The sequence below is a fragment of the Acanthaster planci genome, linkage group LG06 (genome assembly GCF_054643075.1).
Source record: "Acanthaster planci isolate LZ-2023a linkage group LG06, COTS_SCS, whole genome shotgun sequence".
Taxonomy (NCBI): domain Eukaryota; kingdom Metazoa; phylum Echinodermata; class Asteroidea; order Valvatida; family Acanthasteridae; genus Acanthaster; species Acanthaster planci.
This window is the reverse complement of record NC_141782.1, coordinates 7,093,287-7,113,584: the sequence shown is the minus strand read 5'-3', so window position 1 is coordinate 7,113,584 and position 20,298 is coordinate 7,093,287. Positions and strand designations below refer to the sequence as shown.

The following is a 20,298-nucleotide window of genomic DNA, read 5'->3' as shown; positions in this document are numbered from 1 at the left end:
GGGTTGGGGCAGCAATAACAAAAGCGTGGTCCCCAAGGGTGACTTTGGTGCCATGAAAAGGGTGCCCGTGAAGAGTGTCGTCATGTGAGGATTGTAACGAGATGAGGGCTTCTTTATGATAAGCTGGCTTAGGTAAACTGGTGCTAAACCATAAAAACATTTATAAGTCAACAACAATCCTGAATCTGACTGGAAGCCAGTGAAGATCGATTATTAACCCTAACCCTCCTCAATCCTTCACCTATTGGAGGACTGAGGAGTGTTAGGGTTAATGGTGTAATATGACACTCATGTATTTGATAAGTCACACACATTGGTTGTAGAGGCACATGATGGATGTGACCCACTTACCAATGACAGTGGTACTGCTACAGGAATGACTCCCCGCGCTGGTCACCAAAGTAGCCAACACTCTTGACGAGTTCCCGTCTCCCCCATTCCCCCTGGTCTTTGATAGCAAGCCACCCCCAACGACGAGCTACACTTCTCGGAGCCTTGGTTCCATGGCAAGCTCAACAGCAATAGTGACGTTCCGCCCAGGATGCTGGCCGAACAGCTGCTGACCCAGTACCAGAAGGGAGATGGCACCTTCCTGGTGCGAGAGAGTGAGACCTTCAAGGGAGACTACTCCTTGTCTTTCTGGTAAGCGTCCAGGGAGAAATATCCCTCATAAATGTAAGTTGGGCAGGGATGTGATGTCTCAGTACTTCTCCAGATAAGGATTTTCAATCCTGAAATCCTTGTAAGTTTGAGTTGTAATCGCTAAAATCTGACCTACATTTTGGCTAATGATCTGGCTTATCATGTAGAACCCATGCAATGTAATTTTTAAAAATTAGTTTTTGCAACAGTGCTCTCATTTCTCTGAAAAAGTATGGAAAAGTATTCAGTATTTATAATACCACCTGTCAAGGGTATTATTGTTTGCTTAAGATTTTGATTTTTGAAAGAAAAAAAAAGCAAGATATATCTGCCAACTTTTGATATACAGCCAAATGCCGTAAATGCTGATTTAGTACATGTACACTTTAGAGGGTTTGCGTGGCTTCTGTCTTGCAGGCCAGTGTTTTTGCTCTATGGGGTATACACAATGGAGGTTTCCCTGTGGATCAAAACAACTGCCCTGCAAGATGGCTACCATGCAAAGCCTCTGTTGCCTTTATGTTCAGAGGTCATGTGGAGGGGCATTGAGGCAAGCTTGACACCCGGACCCATCAGCTGTGCCTGTACATACAGACAGCTAGATTGCGTTTACATGTCCTTTACCAACTTCTATTTACATGTACATGTATGTACACTTAGTCAAGTGGTAAGACATCTGCTTTGGTAAGGAGGAGGTCGTGGGTTCGAGTCCCACCCAAGTAGACTTTTGGACAACACTGAGTGTACAGCGTTCATTTATACAGTGTTTAGCGAAGGTTTAACACCCGATGTAAAATGACAGATAGTTTTGACATGGAAAAGGATTACAAAATTGTACAAAACATGTTCCCAAGTACAATTCACACCATTGACTGTGTCAGTTTGGAGTGCCTGTAGTAGTTGGACAGACTCAAAGCGTTGATAGTCTTAGCCCCAATACAGAACTTCATTATGTCTTCAGCTGCCATGTAACTCTATTTTGAGCCAATATTCAGTCTTGAGTCGAACATTTGGAGTGAATAATATGGAGCCTTTCAGTTTGTTCCCGTCATCATGCAGTAATTGTGTTTGCCCTGGCTGTTTTTTATCACTCCTTTTGCAGCTAAATTGAGTTAATCAGGTAATATATACAAAAAATCTCCGTCTACCCACGTCATTAACCACTACCTGCCGGGGACTCCGAAATCGGAGCCGTATAGTTTATATGCGTGGCCGGGGTCTCCGAACTCAGACAAAGGAAACAGGGCCCTGTAACAAAAGACCCTACTCCGAACAAAAGACCAGGCTGCTGGGCATTACCGGCATTTTTCACTCTCAAAAGTGGTGATAATCCAGCATTGTTTTGAAACCGTATACCAGGGTTTGGGGCATTGAGAGCAAGCGGATTACCACCGGGGACAAAAGCGCTCCACCACCGCAGCGATGAGCCACACAGCACCGCTGCACACTATCTGGCCCCTATTGAAAAGAGGTCAGCAGTGCACTGAGCCAGGTTCATGAACAAAAGACAGTTGTATAACACCGCACAATCTGGGCTCTGTTTACAAGGCTCTAGGCCTGGCTGAAATACTCGGGCGCCAATGAAGGTCACCTGGCAGCAGAAAGTCACAAATGCTCTAGTTTTGCACTTTCTCGAGTTCATGCCCTAACCTTTTCCCTCCGGCCTTAAAAAAAATCCCAAACTCCATGTTGCCCCCAAAAAAAGGGCTCGAGGAAAAGTCAACCACTGCCGCATCCGCTACAAGCTGGACCAGAGCCGGCCCAAGTATTTCCTGGTGGAGCACACCTGCTTTGATAGCCTCTACAGTCTCATCTCCCACTACCGACAGTGTCCCCTGCGCAGCCGTGGTCTGGAACTCCTCCTGACCGATCCAGTACCCCAGCCACTAAGTCATGAGGGCAAAGAGTAAGTTGCTCCGCCCCCCACCAACCCGCCCACCATGGACTGCTAACCTCTGTATTTTCTCCTTTTCCCACCCGGTGTGACAATAAGACACTAATCACTGATAGCATGTCTTCTGGTGTGTTTTTTTCTTAGTGGATGGGAGTTTCACGCTCTACTAATCGGTCGGTTGCATGTTGCTGGCATGGAGGTCTTCTTTAACCTATGGATGAACCGTGCATGTGGCCTAATGCTTTGTTCCTAATTGTATTGTTTTTGTCTTTATCTCTCCTCTCCTCTGTGTACCTAAACCATCATGTGCATCATGTCACTTCTGTGCTCCTTTCAAACCGTAACCATTCTGGAGGCATCTCTTTATGGTTTTTTTGTTATCAATTCCTTTTTCTTTTGAATCTGTTTTTCCTGTCATTTTCTCTTCTCCTTGCCATCATTTTTATCTTGTTTGTCACGTATCTTTGACCTCTTTTTTCTCTTTACCATCATCGCTCGGTGACTTTTCTTTCATACTCTTTATGTTTTGTATGTTCCTTTTCATCACCTCATTAATGTGTCTTTTTTCCTCGACATGCCTTATGACCATATCACTTAAATTCATAATCCCCTTCCAATGTATCTCCATCCGATGGTTTCTTTTTTTCATCCTCAATTATTCTGTCTTGGTTTTCATCTTGCCAAACGCGTCCACATTTCCTTACTAACCCTCGACCTCACCTTTCCCTGAATCAATCCTTCATTTCCTCCTCTCCCTACCCTTAAATCAAATACTGTACATGCACACACAACACAATCTTAAACAGGGCACAGGGACGGGTAAATCACTGCCGAATCAAATCCAAGCTAGTGCAGGGTCAGAGCATGTACTACTTAACGGACAGCCAACTCTTCCCAAACCTGTACGACCTTGTAAACTACTATCGTGAAAAGCCACTGCGCGGACGGAATGGTCTGCTGTTAACCCTGACCCACACGGTGCCCCAGGCAATGGGACATGAAAACCAAAAGTAAGTTGTTAACGAAGAACTACAGAAAAAGAAGAAAGCATATGAATTTTGTTTGGTTGATTCATTGCTCAGTAACAGTTTGCTGTGCATATTTTATTTGTACCATTTTGAATCAAAATCTCTTGGAAATCTTGCTGTTTCATGATTCATTTTCTTTCAAAGCAAAGAATGCCATCAATATTTTTCACGAAATGTGGAAGCACATTCGACCTTGTTTCACAGAGAGAAAAGCAAGTGAAATTTTACTTTGTTGAAAGGAGTCAAAGCCCTGTATATCATTTGCAAAAACATGGTCGTAGAAAAACTCACCCATTGCTAAAGACACAGCAAAAGCACAGCAAGAAACTTTTCCAGCTAACATGCCATCATTTCAGGAGACACATCTATAGCATCTCAAAATTTAGGTTTTTTGCATGTACGAGTGGCCCAGAGTTTGTGGTTGAAAAGAAAAACAAAAATGCTTGAAATAAAAATGCTTCTTGTCTTACTTTTTTAGTTGTCTGCCACAGTTACAAAAACTAGGCATGTGACATATCCCCCACTTGACTTTTGTTGTTACTCCAATTGATGATTCGCGAGAGGCAATTTTAGCTTTTTTTTTTGGCCCTGCCAGTGAATGAGCTCATCCAATTGATCATTGGATACTTTGAGTGCAACAAAAAAAATGAATGGACCTTTTGTCTTAAAGTGTTACCCCTTGACATTAAATTTTAAGCTGACTGAAAGCAGAAGTATTTGAAAGTAATCACTGAAGAATATCAGACAGACACAGGTTAACTTCCCCACAGTTTGTCTATCTCTTGTGTTATTTGTTTCCCTGTAATGTGCCAGATGCCCTTCTCAATTCTTGTAGGTCTGGTCTGTCATTGTCATTTCTTACAGTATTCATTGCCAAATCTTTTTATGCAGTTGTCCATTAACATGGCCCTTTATCTTACTGTGTTTACTGTTCACTTTCACTTTTCAATTCAGATGCTTTATTCTGCTGGGCAATTTTCCTTTTATGCAAGTTGGAATAGATACATTAAAAAAAAATAACATTGAGTGGCCTCAAATAACTTTCCTTTGGCATGAGTGGAAATTCTTGAAAGCTTTATAATAATTCAACCATAGATACACATGCAATATTGTAAATTTTTGCATGTACAAAATTCTGCATTGACTTGGTGGGTTATCGCAACAAGAAAGTGTTGGCAAATTGATTGTCAAGTTCCATTACTGGGTGCACAATCTCTTGCATTAAAAAAATATGGCCATACATAAAATTTGTTAGTATTCACAAGATAAATGCACTGCTGTAGGAACATTTAGCATGTTGAGCAAAGAAACTAATCCATCTATCTATCCATGTGCTGGATCGGGCACCCTTGCTGTGTACTATTTACACGTGCACTCTACTTTGCATGGATAATCTTGCTGCTGTTACCATTACTGTATATACACAGGTTTGGCACCACATCAGGAAAAATTTCTTTCATGTTGTCGTATGTGTGATGTTGCAGTCCATAACCTTAGCAACTATTTGAGCTTTGTAGTTGACTGTGTTGGGTATGCCTCATACAATCCCCCTCATACATTTCCTTCTTTCCTTTATTGTAAATAATGTAAATACTGGATAGCTCACTGCAAGCCAGAAAATTACCAACGTTTACTTGTTATATTTCATATTCCCTCTTGATTACAAAGGCTAGTGTTCTGTCCACTATCACAAAGTTCTAAATTCTCAAAACTGAACTCTTTCCCCTCACAAATCCTATAGATTTAGTTCTTTTGAATCATTACATGTGTGCATGTTAAAAGCAATTTCCTTGTCAAAAACAACTATTTGAATTAAGTCATTTATGTATGGATTGTTCACAAGTTTCAAAAATGAATTCAGTTCATTAAAAGGCATGCCATTGCCTTTGATACAGAGAATTTGAAAGTATAATCCTTCTGTAAGAGGTATTGGTGCTAACTTCCCTCGACTCCTCATGGTAATTTCTGTTGCAAATTTGTTTCCACAAAGTTGGTTTCATAAAAAGTTGAGCCGAACCCAAGCGGAGGAGATGCTGAAGCGGGTGCACCAAGACGGTTCATTCCTCGTCAGGAAGAGGGAGCAGGCAGACGACTCCTACGCCATTTCATTCAGGTGAGGCATCAGGGTACCAGCCATTCATGGGCAGTAGTTGCCATCAGTCCTTGTTTCACCTCATTGCTTATGACAGATTTTGTGAAAGGACTTAAGACTGGACTTGCGGAAGGGCTTAAAATGGACTGGCCAACAGCACTGGTTTCTGATGAGATTTCTGAGAAAGCCAGGGTTAGATAATCACAGACTCTTTTTTTGTCCCACTTGGTTGCATCATCCACCTTGCAGGGCTGAGGGCAAGATTAAGCACTGCCGCATTAACCAGGAGGGCCGCCTCTTTGCCATCGGCAATGCCCACTTTGAGAGCATTGTGGAGTTGGTCTCCTACTACGAGAAGTTCCCGTTGTACCGCAAGATGAAGCTTAAGTACCCTGTTAACCAGGAGATTGTGGATCGGCTCGGAGGGGTGGGCAGCAGTTTCCAAACAGTCTGGTTTTCTTATTGGTCCATAGTTGTTACACTTTTTGTGAAATTTAAATGACCTCGGCTGCATGTTGAAATAAACCTGTGGTCTTTGATCTTAAGGTTAATGGTAGAGGAGAATGAACTTGTTGTTAGTTAAATCTTGCAAAGTAAAAAGGAAAACATACTTATGCTTTTAGGTTTAGTTAAGTAATGATTCAGCACTTTATCAATAAAAAGTTGATGAATTGCATTGTCTAATTTTTTTCCAGGCTGCAGACGAGAATTCCTTGTATGGAAACCCAGAGCTCTACATGGACCCAAACCAGTTTGTACCAAAGGTAGGTGCAAATGGACCAACATTAACATTCTTTCTTTCTTCGTGGAGTAAAAAGAACCATCAATTCTTTGTATTCATCTTCTTGACCGTGTGTACCATATCTACACTCTTCTTTCGTTGAGATTCATCCAGTGTTTATATTTGCATTTAGGGGTCAACCTCAAATTGAAATGTATGGATTGTAGCTGAATGATCTTACCAGTACAAGGAATTTCCTGTTTTATGAAAACCATGCATTTTCTTACAGTATTAACCAGATGTCTGTTGGCTTTCCTGTAAATATGATTTACTGTTCACCAAGTGTGGTTGGTACTGAACTGTAAAATCGTGCTTCCAGTTAGGGCCAGTTTCCTTTTTATCAATTGCACTTGGCCTTTGGCAGGTGACGGTGAAAGCTTTGTACGACTATAAGGCACAGCGAGATGACGAGCTGTCATTTTGCAAGCATGCCATCATTACCAATGTGGACAAGCAGGACCTTGGATGGTAAGTCATTTACGCACACCTCTTGTTGCCTTCAGCAACCCCCAAAACACTAAATAATTGTGTGAAAAAGTAATACTTTTACCCTTGTGTCCAGGTACTCAAGAAAAGAAAGTGCCATTGGATTCCTGCTTAGCTGAAAGTTTGACAGGAATTTAAAATGTTTCTAGCAATAGTGTCAATCAAGTTACAAGTGGAATATCAGATCAAATTTGAAGTTTTTCATGGTTAAAGTGGCCAATTGATTAATAGGTGTACCCGTAGGTTAAATTTTGTCAAAATTCATTGTTCATACCATGTAAATATCAGGTGGAAAGGAGACTATGGGGGCAAGAAGAACATGTGGTTCCCATCCAATTATGTGGAGGAAACCCAGCCAAATGACAATGGACCTGATTCAATGTTAATGGGAAACCTACAGAAAGGGGTCATTGATATTCGGAGATGTGTTGTCGGTAAGTTGATCTCATTTCTTTTTTACCAGTTTTAAAAAGAAAATAAGCTTGAGAGAGAACTTTTGACCCAATGAGTTGCAAACTACAGTTAACAAGTTTTGAAACCTTTAAGTTGTGCTTGATGCTCAGACAGCATGGCTGTCTATGGTATTCAGAGTTTCGGATATATTTGTGTATGAATTTACAATCGTTGATTTATAAGTTGAGATACAAATTTTTAAATGAATTTGAAAAGAGTTTTAAAGGGTTTTCTGAGTGACTTTGGTCGTCAACTTGTCCTGGTATTACAGTTTGGATTTTTCATGAAATGAGTGATCAAATATGTTTGGCCAAACCATTTACAGAGACGTTGCCGGCAAGTCGGTCCACCCACCCCTACGTCTTCAGAATCTCCCCTCTAAACAACAGACCTTCTATCGACCTGGCAGCATCTTCCACCGAAGACCTCGGCGACTGGATTCAGACCATAGAGGATGCCTCCATCAAGGCTGAAGCTAGGGTAAGGGAAGAGTGGGTGAATGATCCTGCTTGAATGTCTGGAAAGTACAGGAATTGTGGGACTTTCTTGGAAAGTGTTGGTTTGACCTGTCCTGGAATGTTTTTGGAATGTTTGGCCTGACCTGGAAGGTCTTAGGAATATTAGGTCTGTTATTTAAGGTTCTTTTTGTGGTGCTGTTCAAGAAAGAGAACATGATTCACGTTTCAGATTTTTTTTTCCTTCATATTGCAGCGATTGGAGGAGACCAGGCATGAACGCAAGATGCGCATCGCAAAGGAATTCTCTGATCTCATCGTGTATTGCAGATCAGTACCTTTTCGTGAAGACAGTAAGCACCTCTCTCTTCTCTTTATTGACATCGTCTTTTTTTTTTTGAGATTGCTAGACTAAACCCTCACCAGGAAGGAGAGCAAAAGAGAGAATCTTCATCTGATTTTTTTGGTCCCTTTTTTTCCCCAGACATTCCTGGCAACTACTATGAAATGTCCTCCTTCCCAGAAACGAAGGTGGAGCGGTACCTGACCATCTCCAAATCCAAGATACTGCTGGAGTACAACAAGCACCAGGTTCGTCCAGTTCTAAGAGATTTGTTTAATGTGTCATCTTCAGTAAAGCCTAAGGTCACATTTTCAGACGCTGAGGTTGTTGTGTGCTTGAAGTTGCTGCTGTAGCATTTCACGGTCTTTCTTTCCTTGTTGAGAGTTTGTAACTGGCTCCAGACACAGTGCTAATGGTATCACTGCAAGGAAGGGGTCCTTTCTGTTGGCATGGGCAAAAGGCTAATCTATATATATCATGTGTCTGGATTATTTATGAATAGGGGTCAACTGATGTTGGTTTTAACTGCTGATCTGATGTTTTAACCCAAACATCAGCCTTTTTTTTTTTACCAGTTCTTTTTTACCGATATAACCACTTCCTTCTAGGTGGACTTCGAATATTAGGGACGAGTTCCTCGGCGATTTTCAAGATTTTCCGTTTTCAAATTTTTTCAAAAATTCATAACTTCATTTACTGGATGTTTACACCAACATGAGTGACTGTCTGGTAGCTACTCTAATCTGACAGGCAACCTCCATTGACGCCCGAGTATTGCAGTCAGGCCTAATGCCCCATAAAGAGAGCCCAGATAGTGTGGTGTTGTGAAATTTCCTTTGTTTCTGAAATTGGCCGAGTGTGTTGCTGAATGGCAGTGGTGTCTTTTCAAATGCGGCCAGATTAGCATGCAGCGGTACTGTATCGCTCGTCGCTGGAGCACTTTGTTTGGCGGTGATAATCCGTTGGCCCTGAATGCTGCAAACAGTTGTATACTGTTTCAAAACAAAGTCGGATTACCTCCGCTAATGCCAGCGTTAGGTCTTCTGTTCCGAGTATGGTCTTTCGTTACAAGGCCCAGCTCTTTTGTCCGATTTCGGGCAGCCCGGCTACGCGTACAAAGCCAAGGAGTCCAGTACCGTAAACCCCCTGCATCGAGTGGTTAACAATTTCCTTGAAAATGTTACCTGAACATGAAGTAGGCCTATTCCTAATATAATAACACAAAACAATGTACTCCCTTAAAGAGTCAATTTACACAGTAACAGGATTAGGGTTTTTTTACCTTTATTGTCACTAAGCGTAGAGAATAAACTGCACATCACATCGCCACTCGCACAATACCAGTAGCGCACCGTTGTATTCACACCCAATGCACTCAGTGCACACATAGCTCACTCACAGTATGGACACACAACACTTGAGCCGAAACCTGGGCTACCTTCAGACAGATCACACAACACCTTGTGGTGCCAGTGTAGTTCCCTGGCTCTGTGCATGCCATTCAATGGCAATGCTACAGACGTACACTGACTGCTCCGAGGGGCCACGGCCTGTGTGTTGAGTTGTTGCAGTAAGGATCGTACACAGGTGTAATTTTTGGGGATACTTTACATTGGTGTAACCATGGTATAACCGTTCAGTTATCACACCCTAATGAAAACCACAGTAGTTATTCATGCTGAAATGAAGTAAATGAAATTTCTGGTTTGTCAAAGCTGAGTGCAGCTTTTGTTCCTTTCTTCAATTTAACATCGGCACTCATATCGGCAAGAACAGTCAAATTTTGTTGATGTTGCCAAACATTAGCCCGATCCGATCATCAGTTGATCCTTATTTGAAAGCACAAAACCACTTCAAAATTTCCTACATTTTGCATAATAACAAGATAGCATTTTATACAAATTGTTTCAGTAAGCAATGGACTCTCCATGTGTTTTACACCATATTGATTCTTTTCACTCGACCCATACACATTCCTAAAGCCATCACTGCTCACTGAATACTCCTTGTTTCCGAACCATTTGTAAATACATTATTTTGTTTTTTTCAGTTTCTGTAAACCTTTTCAGTTGTACTGATTTTCTTTGCCATCTGCTTCCTGGGTGAAATGACTCTGTGAATTCTGTTGCCCTTCTGATTTTTGCAGGTCAGTCGGACGTATCCCAAGGGGCAGCGCTTTGATTCCTCCAACTACGACCCTGTGCCCATCTGGAACATCGGCACACAGATGGTGTCTCTCAACTACCAGACACCAGGTCAGTGATCCACTCCAACTTAGGCAGATGCAACAAGTTGCAGCAGGTTTACAAGCCTGTAAAGTGGTGTTGGACAAAGCAAATAAAAAGCAGCAAGATGAAAAGTTGATTTTGGTATAATGAGAGTTGGTCAATGAAACCTTAAGCAGACAAAAAACAGCAAGACAAAGAGTTAATTTTGGTGTAATGAGAGTTGGGCAATGGAATGTTGTTGTTATGCCCCAACAATAGTTGGGACAGTCCCAACTATAGTGCTCAAATAGGGTTGGCCCAATTGGCAAATCTCTTTAGAAATTTTCTCAGCCTTCTGCAGGTGTCTGCAACTCACAACCAGACAGAATTCATCATAAAGACACCATCCTGGCATTTCACCAATGACACAGACAAAAATTAGACTCTGCTGGCATGCTTTGATGACGAATACAAAATGACGACGGCACTTGCTATGGCAAAAATTGGTATGCTGTACCGTAGTTGGGCTAGCCACGATGCAGCATCATAGTTAGGACTGTCTCAACAATAATTAGGACTGATGCTGTAACTGGGATGTTACATCATGGCTGTGTGAGCCTGCAGTGGCTGGTAGCCATAGCCTCAGACCCAGAGGCTGTGTAGTCTCAGGGAGGGTTAACCTCTTGAATCATTTTATACATGGGTTTGAGTCTAACTGCAGGAGAGTTAGAGGTTAATGACATTAATACCTGCCAACCAATTATAGGAACTGTTTCTTTAAGTTTAAAAAGGTCGGAATGTTTTGATTTCCATAAGAAGGAAAAAATGAATAAAAAATCTCTGCAAAAGAGGGTGCTATTAAAATGGGTGTCCCGATTTCTGATTTTTCAATGCTGGCAGGTTCGTATATATGCTGAAACCTGCTCGTACCTTCTCTTTAAAGGCAAATCTAATCTCACTTCCTTTGTAGACATGAATTTAAAGTGCATGTATGACACAATCCACTTGGGTTTTTTTTCATGGCTGTGATAGCAAGAGTTGGACTCACTTGCCCAGCCATGCTTTGACTGAAATTGAATGTTTCACATTCCTGGTAGTGGTTCTAAAAAGTTTTTCAGTTGTTGAGTGGTCACAAGTTTCTTTTTTTTTTCCCTGCTAATTTCAGACCGCTTTATGCAAGTTAACGAGGGCTTCTTTGCCCTGAACAACCGCTGTGGATATGTTCTCAAACCAGCCTGCATGAGAGATGCCGCCTTTGACCCCTACGACCAACGCACAGTGTCTGGAGTCGATCCCATCCATCTAAACATTACGGTTTGTCACCCATTTTTTTGGGGGGGGGATCCTTTGTTCCACAGAAATTGTACACCCTGAACCTGAATACCCTGAGACAGGATAAAATGATTGATTGAAAACTAATGAACATTAGTTGGAAACGTAAACACATCAAAGCAACAATTTTCCTGTTGTCCATCTGTTTCTTTGTTAGCAAGGGTGCTTATAGAGGGCGCTCTTTGTTGTGAGCTGCCATTTTTTCGTTGTGCTTTAGTTGTAATTTTTATCCGTTTTTATCTTTCTTTGTAAGTGCCATCCATTGTTGTTTTTAAGCTGGTGTGTTTGGTGAACTTTATGATATTGTTATGGATCACTTTGAGTAAATTTATGTTGTGGATTGTTCTTCATTTTTTTCAATTATCGGGATCTACTGGAGACGACCACGCCTGTGGTAACTACTGTGTGTAAGCTTATGCTGCAAATATGGCGGGCAAAAGTGTTACCAACACATGTACTGCCATTATTACACTCTCGATATGTCCATATCAATCATGGAATGTACATGTATGTTTGAGTGACAGAGCCACGCTGTTTGACAGTCATCAGAGAATCTGTTGAAAGTCTACTGGGTATGGTCAACCTAGTGTGTCACACACAAGGTGGTCCAATCATGGACAAACTTCTCTAGTTTTATCGGGCTACGATCCTCCGTTCAACATCACAATCTATATGGACATTCCATTAAACCCTGGTCCACCATTGATGCATAACTGTGCATCAGCTGGTGATCAAAAGCATGGTAAAAGTACTGAAGCTCACCTTCACCTGGCATTACTACTAGAATACGGTATTCACATGCAGAATTAAAACGGCTGCGATTTTCCACTTGCCAGCATCTTGAGCATCACCAGTTACATGTGCTCAAAGAGAATGTTACATTACAGGGGAAACAGAGCTGGCAGAAGAATTGACATGATGGCAAGGGTTGCCTGTAGATCTGAGCTTTGTTCAAGCCTGTGCAATTCAATCAGCTACTTTGCCCACCGTGGAAATCTTAGCATGTATTCTGTTTCCAATTCCTGTGAAATCAAACATTATCGATTGTCACACATCCCAACTGTGATTAGTACAGAAGTTGATCGTCAATGTTTTGCATGGTCAAAATGCTGGAGAAATTTTTCGAGAAACCCAAACAATTTAACTACTATAAAACAGTCTCGCAATCTATCTGTTGAAGGAGGAACATTTAAGTTCTGCACAGTTAATATGCAGTCTATCAGGAACAAGACAGAGCATTGCACCGACTATGTGTTAAAGCAAAATCAACATGGCAGCAGTTACAGAGACATGGTTATCTGAAAATGATGCCATTGCCAGTGCTATGGCTATGCCTACAGGAAGCAAGTTTGACAGCCATTCACATCAGCATAGCGTGGTGGAGGGTTGCCTTACTCTACAGAGACAGCTTGGCTGTAACTAAAACTACATCTGTTGGAAAGCTCACTTTTGAGTTCTCACAATAGAATGTGCAACATACATGTACTTCAAATGGATTTTGTAATGTTATTGTTTATCAACCTCCTCACTCCGCAGATCACTTGGTAACGACTAATGATTTTTTGGGGGAATTTGCTGATAATCAGGAATCAATCATCTTGCTACCTAGTCCTCTCCTAATAGCCAGTGACTTTAATATCCATGTTGATGTCTCTGCTCAGTCTGATGCTTTTAATTTTGCCAGCTTTTTGGAGAGTTTTGGACTGGAACAGCATGTTCATCATCCAACACATAGGTTGGGGGCATACATTGGACTTAATTATAAGTGGCAAGACTGATAGCATTATCATTTCTGCGCCTGTACCTGATACATATCTCTCAGATCACTCATCAATAGTGTGTGATATCTCCATGAGGAAACTCAGCCATACAGTTAGATAGATGCCCTTCAGAAAAACCAACTCCATCAATGTGGACTCATTTTGTGAGGAGTTAAGTTCTACTGAATTGTGTAGAGACTCACATGAGCAACTTGATGAACTGGTATATACATGTGTGTATAATTCTACTTTATCATCTCTACTGGATAAGTATGCACCTCTTCAAGAGAAAATTATGATTGCTAGTCCTAATGTACCATGGTATAATTCACGTAAAGAATCAAAGTTGGAAAAACGGCAAGCTGAAAGAAAATGGAAAGGGTCACATTCTGATTTAGATTTTAGGAATTTCAAGTTAAAAAGAACCGTCATACTTACCTGGTGAACAAGATATTAGGCATTGGATGCTCGCTGACAAGTTAATGATAAATGAAACGAAGTCACTTACGAACCGGATTGGCTCTAAAAATCATATTGCTAAAATTAACATCAGTCGTATAACTGTTGGTGACTACATTGAACTGGTACAGAAAGCTAAAAATCTTGGTGTCTTGGTTCAACGTAAATCTGGAAATGGATATACAGGTTGCAAAAACGTGCAGTGCTTGTTTTTATCACTTGCACAATATTCATGCCATGAGGAAACACCTAACTGTTGAAAGTGTTCCAATTCTTATCCATGCATTTGTTATTAGTCATCTTGACTTCTGTAATAGTTTATTGTTTAGTATTCCAGAGGTACTGCTAAACCAGCTTTAGCTAACTATTGTAATTATATGTGTAATGTAATTTAATATGAATTGTATATTTAAGTTGATACTTATGGTGTTTGGAATTCATTTGAATAATTTTGTATGGGTTGAATGTTTAAAAGGCTGAAACTCATCCACTTTTTGGACAATCCAAGACTAAGGTCTGGCAAAACATAACATCCTTTTTTTTTTCTCCTTGCAGATTCTGGCAGCACGTCACTTGGAGAAGACTGGGCGGAGTATCGCCAGTCCCTTTGTTGAAGTGGAGATAATTGGTCTGGATCGAGACAATGCCCAAAAGTACAAGACACAGACAGTTGGTCAGTAATTGTTATATTTGGAGGCAAAGCCATTTTTAAAGATTTATATGGGAAGAAAAGGTACTTTCTTAAAGTCTGCATTTGTGGATACAAGCCATTTTTATTGCCTTGGTGCTCATTCAAGTTAATCAAAGATGTTAAAATTGTCCTACACATCATATTATTAAGCACTATTGGTATGAGTCATTGTAAGGTTGCATTGGAGTGCAAGTGTTAATAGCAAACGGCATTAGCGGTGAGTTAGGGGCTTTCATATGTGCACCTGTTATTCCAGCCGTAGCCACAATTTTTGGACATGGGCTGCTACTCCTAGTACTTAATAAACTCTGTGCTTTTTGTTGCACAGCTGACAATGGCTTCAACCCAATCTTCAGCGAACGCTGTGAATTTGATGTTGTTAACAAAGAACTGGCCTTCATCCGCTTTGTTGTGCAAGATGAGGATGTCTTTGGGGACCCCAACTTCCTCGGTCAGCGGACACTACCACTGCGGGCAATCAGAACAGGTGAGTGATGCTGCAGCCTTGTCTGAAATGGTTGTAGTCTTGATTCAAGAAGTGTGTACGTATATTTGACTCTTTAGGTAAGCTTAGCTACAGATCTGCTTCTGCGGAAGCAGCTTTATTTCTGAGTGTTGTTGCTTGTTGTTGTTGGCCTCTTTTATTTTCCTCTGTTTCTCCTTTTTCCCAGGTTATCGCTCATTGCCACTTATGAATGGGTACTCTGAGTTTCTAGAGCTGGCATCACTGCTCATTCATGTAGAATCCAGGGTTATCGGGGTGAGTATAACCACTTCCAGCCAGGGGCTCCGGTACCGGAGGCATAGGCCTTATATTCGTGGCCGGGGTCTCCGAAATCGGAACTTTACTTTTAAAAAAAAAAAAGTTGCTGGACGTGTCTTAAAAAGTTTGGCGCTGTCAGTTAAAAAGTGTAGGCCATCATTAGAGGAAAATAAATTGGTCCAAGGCAATAATGGGTTGCTGGGGCCGGTGAATTGGGACTTTATTTTATAGCCGGGGTGATCGAACTTATAAAAGCCGGTAATAAAATTACGAGCTGCTGAGAGCTGCCGGGTAGTGCCAATCAATACCCGTATTCTTTCAGTGCAGAGTGCTGACATTAGCGGAGGTAATCCGTGTATTGTTTGTGTAGAGCGCATTTGTTCGCGCTGCCGGGCGCTCACTGGGGATTATCACTGCACTGCACTGAAAACAAAGCGCGGGCTGTGCAGGCTCATTATGCACCTGTGCCCCATGAATGACCCGGCCCGGGCGCTGCTGGCCCTTGCCACGTTGACTGACAGGGCACGGCCCTCGCTGCTTGAGAATAAAATCGCCGTACAGTGGCTACATGTGTTCATATTGGGTATCATGTTATCAGAGCACAGACAACATGGCTGAAGTTATATCTGGAGAGTCCAGTTCTTCCAGTGAAAGCGAGTTTTATCTGAGTTCAGACGATGGTTCTTCCTCTTCTTCATCATCGCCGTCACCTGCTCAAGTACAATCAAGTACAGAAATTGACAGTGATGTACCCTTGGCTGTATATGCTAAGCGCAAGAGACAGTCCCGTACCCAGACCGCTGCGTCGACCAGCAGCAGTGCCGCACCGTTCCGGTGGACAGATGAAGACAGTACACTGCTGAAGTACGGCTTCACCGGTAATGGTGGTGCCGTCGATCCCCACCTGCATCGCAGCTCGACCTGCAGTGAAGCCTTTGAACTGTTTTTTTACGACGTTCTCTACAACAAGACAGTGCAAGAGACCAGCCAGTATGCCGTGCAGAGGCCCGCATAGACATCGGCGCACATGCGATCATGGACTGATCTGAACACTAGAGAACTGAAGGCCTTTCTGGGCCTTTGCATAATGACGGGCATTGCGAAGCACCCCACCCTTCATAGCTTCTGGTCCACTGACCCACTACTGAAGATGAGCCTATTCCCGTCCGTCATGCCCCGAGATCGCTTCCTTGCCATCCTGCAGTCCCTGCACTTCAACGATAACACCGCCATGCCGGAGGACTGCACCGACCGCCTCTTCAAAGTGCGCCCAGTCGTCAACCATCTTGCTCAGAAGTTTGCCACTGTCTACGTTCCTCAACGGGACATTTCCGTCGACGACTCCCTGTTGAAGTTTTACGGGCATCTCCGCTTCGCTACCTACAACCCCAGAAAGAGGGCCTGCTTCGGCATCAAGATGTACAAGTTGTACCAGAGCACCGGTAGTGCCGCCGGGTACTGCAACAACTTCAAAATCTACACCGGCCAAAGTAAAGGAGACCTCCCAGCAACTACACAAGTGGTAATGGACCTGGTGAACGACTTAAGTGGCAAGGGCTACAACCTTGCCCTCAACCGGACCTTCAGCAGTCCCGATTTGCACCGTCATGGCAAAGAGGAAAGGGATGCCGAAAGACCTGCAGTCCGTCAAGCTGAAGCAGGGCGAAACAGCGTTCCGGTCAGCCGACCTGGGCTTTAGCAGTTCTCTCTCGGCCATGGTGTGGCGAGACAAGCGCAACATCCGTATGCTCTCCACCATGCATACGGCAGACATCCGTGGCTCCTGCAAGCAAGACAGGACAGGGCAGGAAAAGCAGAAACCGACCTGTGTCATCGAGTACAACACCCTGATGGGGGCGTTGACAAGAGCGACCAACTAGCAGCAAATCATCGAGCAACTCATAAGTCCCTCAAGTGGTACAAGAAGCTCCTCTTCTCCCTGCTCAACTTGACGCTGGTGAACAGCTATGCCGTGTACCTGGCCATTGGTCACCACCTCTCCTTCCTCGACTACCGCTTGAGTCTTGTCCGTGAGCTGCTGTTTGACGAGCCCTTGCCCGAGTACCGCCCTCAGCACGATACTCCACCAGTCAACAACTCCGGCTTTGTCGGCCGACACTTCCCCGTGGACTTTGAGAGGACCAGTTATGGCGACTTCCGCCACCGGCGGTGTGTCCTCTGCACTTCCCGTGGTCTGCGAAAGAAGACACACTTCGAGTTCGAGTGCGACACGTGCCACCAGCCCCTCTGCGTCGCCCCCTGCTTCAAGGAGTACCGTACTGTCCACTAATTGACACTTTGAACATTTACTTTCATGGACATTTTATATTTTGTGTTTTTCATGATTTGATGCCCCTCTTATCTGGTGTAAAACAATATGTCATTTACTGGTGGTTTTAGGAGTTGTCATAGTTTCAACCTTTGAAAAAAATGACGAAAAAGACAAAGTTTCTGGAAACTTTTCATCCTATTCATTCCTTGCACCGGTGTTAGGAGTTTGCTCATTCTTGCCTTTTTTATGAGTTTTGCTTTTTATTTGATTAAAATAGTGGAAATTTATTTTACTACTTTTATGAGTTCAACTATTTCAATGAGAAATGAAAAGAAAACACGAGAAATGACAAGAAGAAAATAAGAGAAAAAGAAGTTCTCTCCAAATATTTGTCTGTGTGTGTATTTCTGTGTGTACTTAATTTTATTTGTTTCTAAATTTTACTTGAAATTGTTGGGGAAATAAAGTTTGGGAAGGGAAATATCTTACTCTATGGGAGGGAAAATGAACAAGTTGGGAGATAAAATATGAGAGTGGTTTGGGGGGATATAAGTTTGGTAGATGGGAAAATATATAACAGAAAAAAAACCAATAGCTTCAAAAAATAGCAAAAGTTATATGCAGCAGTGCCGCAAAAAAACCCACACTTTTAGACCCCATTTTTACAGCATGATTCATTTGTCCGTCATGGCCCGCACTCATTGAACGCTTGACAAAGCCCAGTGCACATGGGCACAGCTTCCCATTCACTCACCGCATATTACACGCTGAGGTCTTGACCGTCAATCGCTCTGCATAGCAACACGGCAGCATAGCAACGCGCTGGGCCAAGGCCCGAAACAAACGAGCCCTTATGTAACACTACACAATGGGGGCACTATACAGAGCGGGCGGCGTGGCTGCAAAACTGAAGGGTCAATGGAAGTTGCTTGTGAGGGCTAGACTTGCCATGGGACACTCATTTTATGGGGTTTAGGCGTTCAGAAAATAAGATACGAATTTTTGAAGATTTTTGAAAAACGAAAATATGAAAAACGGCCCGGCAGCGCATATAACGGTTAAAAAAGTACCCGGCAGCAAGTGGTTAAAGAAGCTCGGCTTTGGACCCAGAAGTGCGCCAAGTACAATAATTATTGTGTTTGCCTTTCAGCAAGACCTAAGCACAGATCAACGGGGCTTGTAGCTTTTTGGTTGTGATTTACAAACAGTGGAACTCAAGTGATGTCCTTACTTGCCCAGATCTGAAAACTCAGTGATACATCAAAAGGAGGAACTGAACGTGCTCTTTCTGATGCTAGCAAAGGCTCAGACCAGAATGGAAAGATTATTGTGCCACCAGAGACAGTCAGATGCATATCCAAACACCGGCAACATGCTGGCACGCACATTAATCCATAATTTCTGTGTCCTGAGCCAAGGCCTTGAAGTAACATTTGGCAGCTTAGTTTGTGTCATAAAGAATGAAAGCAAAAGAGATCCCTTGCCTCTTAAATTAACCTTTCCTGGAAGACTCATCTATCTGATCAGCTTCCATGAAAATAATTCTGTATATGTCTGACTTGTTCAGTTACCTGCATTAAGTGTCTTACTTCACAATCAAAGCTCTTTTTTCTACTCTCTTTCAACCTAACCCCCAAGGTGTAATGCAAACAATGTAGAATTTTGCTTGTTGAGCACGTTTGGGTTAATTTTAAGATTTGTTTACCTTATTCTCGGCAGTTGAAATTCCTGAAGTACATTTCTTCATGAATGGACGTTGAGTTTGTCTTTTCTGCAGGAATGTGGGGACAATGACCTGTACGCCTCCATCCAGTGCCTGCGAGACCGCACTGAGGAGCTGACCAAGCAGATTGGTCAAATGGAGACGGCCAATGCCCTGTCAGGTCGGCCGGAAGAGGGTTACCATGCCAAGACAATGGAGCTTGAGCGATGCCAGGACGCTCTGTTTAGGCTCCAGGAGCAGCGAAGGTAGGGAGTATTCTGTATTCCTGGTGCTGATCGCCGTTCGTGTATTGTGCAGATGTAATCTTTCCTAAACGAGGCTGGTGTATTAGTTGGTAGTCATTTGGAGGGGTTACAGTTTACCTGGCGGGCCGTGCGCCACACCACACACATACAGTGTGGATAGCACGTACACAATAAAACATGGCCTATTTCTAGCTGAATGTGAATATAAGATTCCTTTGTATATGAGGGATACACCTCTGTCTGAAAGGACCTGCAATGGGAAAGTGCTAATCAATGTCATATAAATTTACATTGTAATGCTCACTTTACATGCTGCTCAAAAGCAGTTGCCAATTGGAGTCATCACGACCAATATTTATGCTGCAAATTTGCAGGAGTTGGGTATGTTTCCAGTTTGGGTGAATTAAGCCATTAATTAACCCTTTTATGTGGAAGTTGCTCTTTGGGTCACTTGGTAACACCTCAAAGAAGCTCAGCTGTGTTATGTTGTGCACGGCACCAACAGTCCTTCACAGGAATATCAGATTGCTTTTTTGTGCTGCCCAACAACTGTGCTTCACTGTTTCATGTGCATCATTGTACAGTAAACCAAATGCAGTGAAGAGGACTGCACAAAAGACCCTGGGTCATTTTGTGCTGGCAACCTACTGTGTACACACTGAACCTGTGCAT

The 20,298-nt window shown here is 42.6% G+C and overlaps 1 protein-coding gene across 3 annotated transcripts in view; it reads left to right on the top strand.

The window, feature by feature from the left end:
* Positions 1-20,298, top strand: part of LOC110980002 (1-phosphatidylinositol 4,5-bisphosphate phosphodiesterase gamma-1-like) — a 64,266-nt gene that overhangs the window by 36,929 nt on the left and 7,039 nt on the right. For 2 of the 3 annotated variants that reach the window (XM_087138146.1, XM_087138147.1), the window contains 16 exons: positions 458-642; positions 3,343-3,546; positions 5,555-5,677; positions 5,906-6,083; positions 6,352-6,420; positions 6,802-6,905; positions 7,212-7,357; positions 7,702-7,856; positions 8,088-8,184; positions 8,316-8,422; positions 10,321-10,429; positions 11,547-11,695; positions 14,488-14,605; positions 14,952-15,110; positions 15,295-15,383; positions 19,436-19,626. In XM_087138146.1, coding sequence (XP_086994272.1) covers positions 458-642; positions 3,343-3,546; positions 5,555-5,677; positions 5,906-6,083; positions 6,352-6,420; positions 6,802-6,905; positions 7,212-7,357; positions 7,702-7,856; positions 8,088-8,184; positions 8,316-8,422; positions 10,321-10,429; positions 11,547-11,695; positions 14,488-14,605; positions 14,952-15,110; positions 15,295-15,383; positions 19,436-19,626 — 2,183 coding nt within the window. Of the gene's footprint in view, positions 1-457; positions 643-2,347; positions 2,549-3,342; positions 3,547-5,554; positions 5,678-5,905; positions 6,084-6,351; positions 6,421-6,801; positions 6,906-7,211; positions 7,358-7,701; positions 7,857-8,087; positions 8,185-8,315; positions 8,423-10,320; positions 10,430-11,546; positions 11,696-14,487; positions 14,606-14,951; positions 15,111-15,294; positions 15,384-19,435; positions 19,627-20,298 lie in introns of all 3 variants that reach the window. The other variant, XM_087138148.1, reaches the window with a different exon arrangement.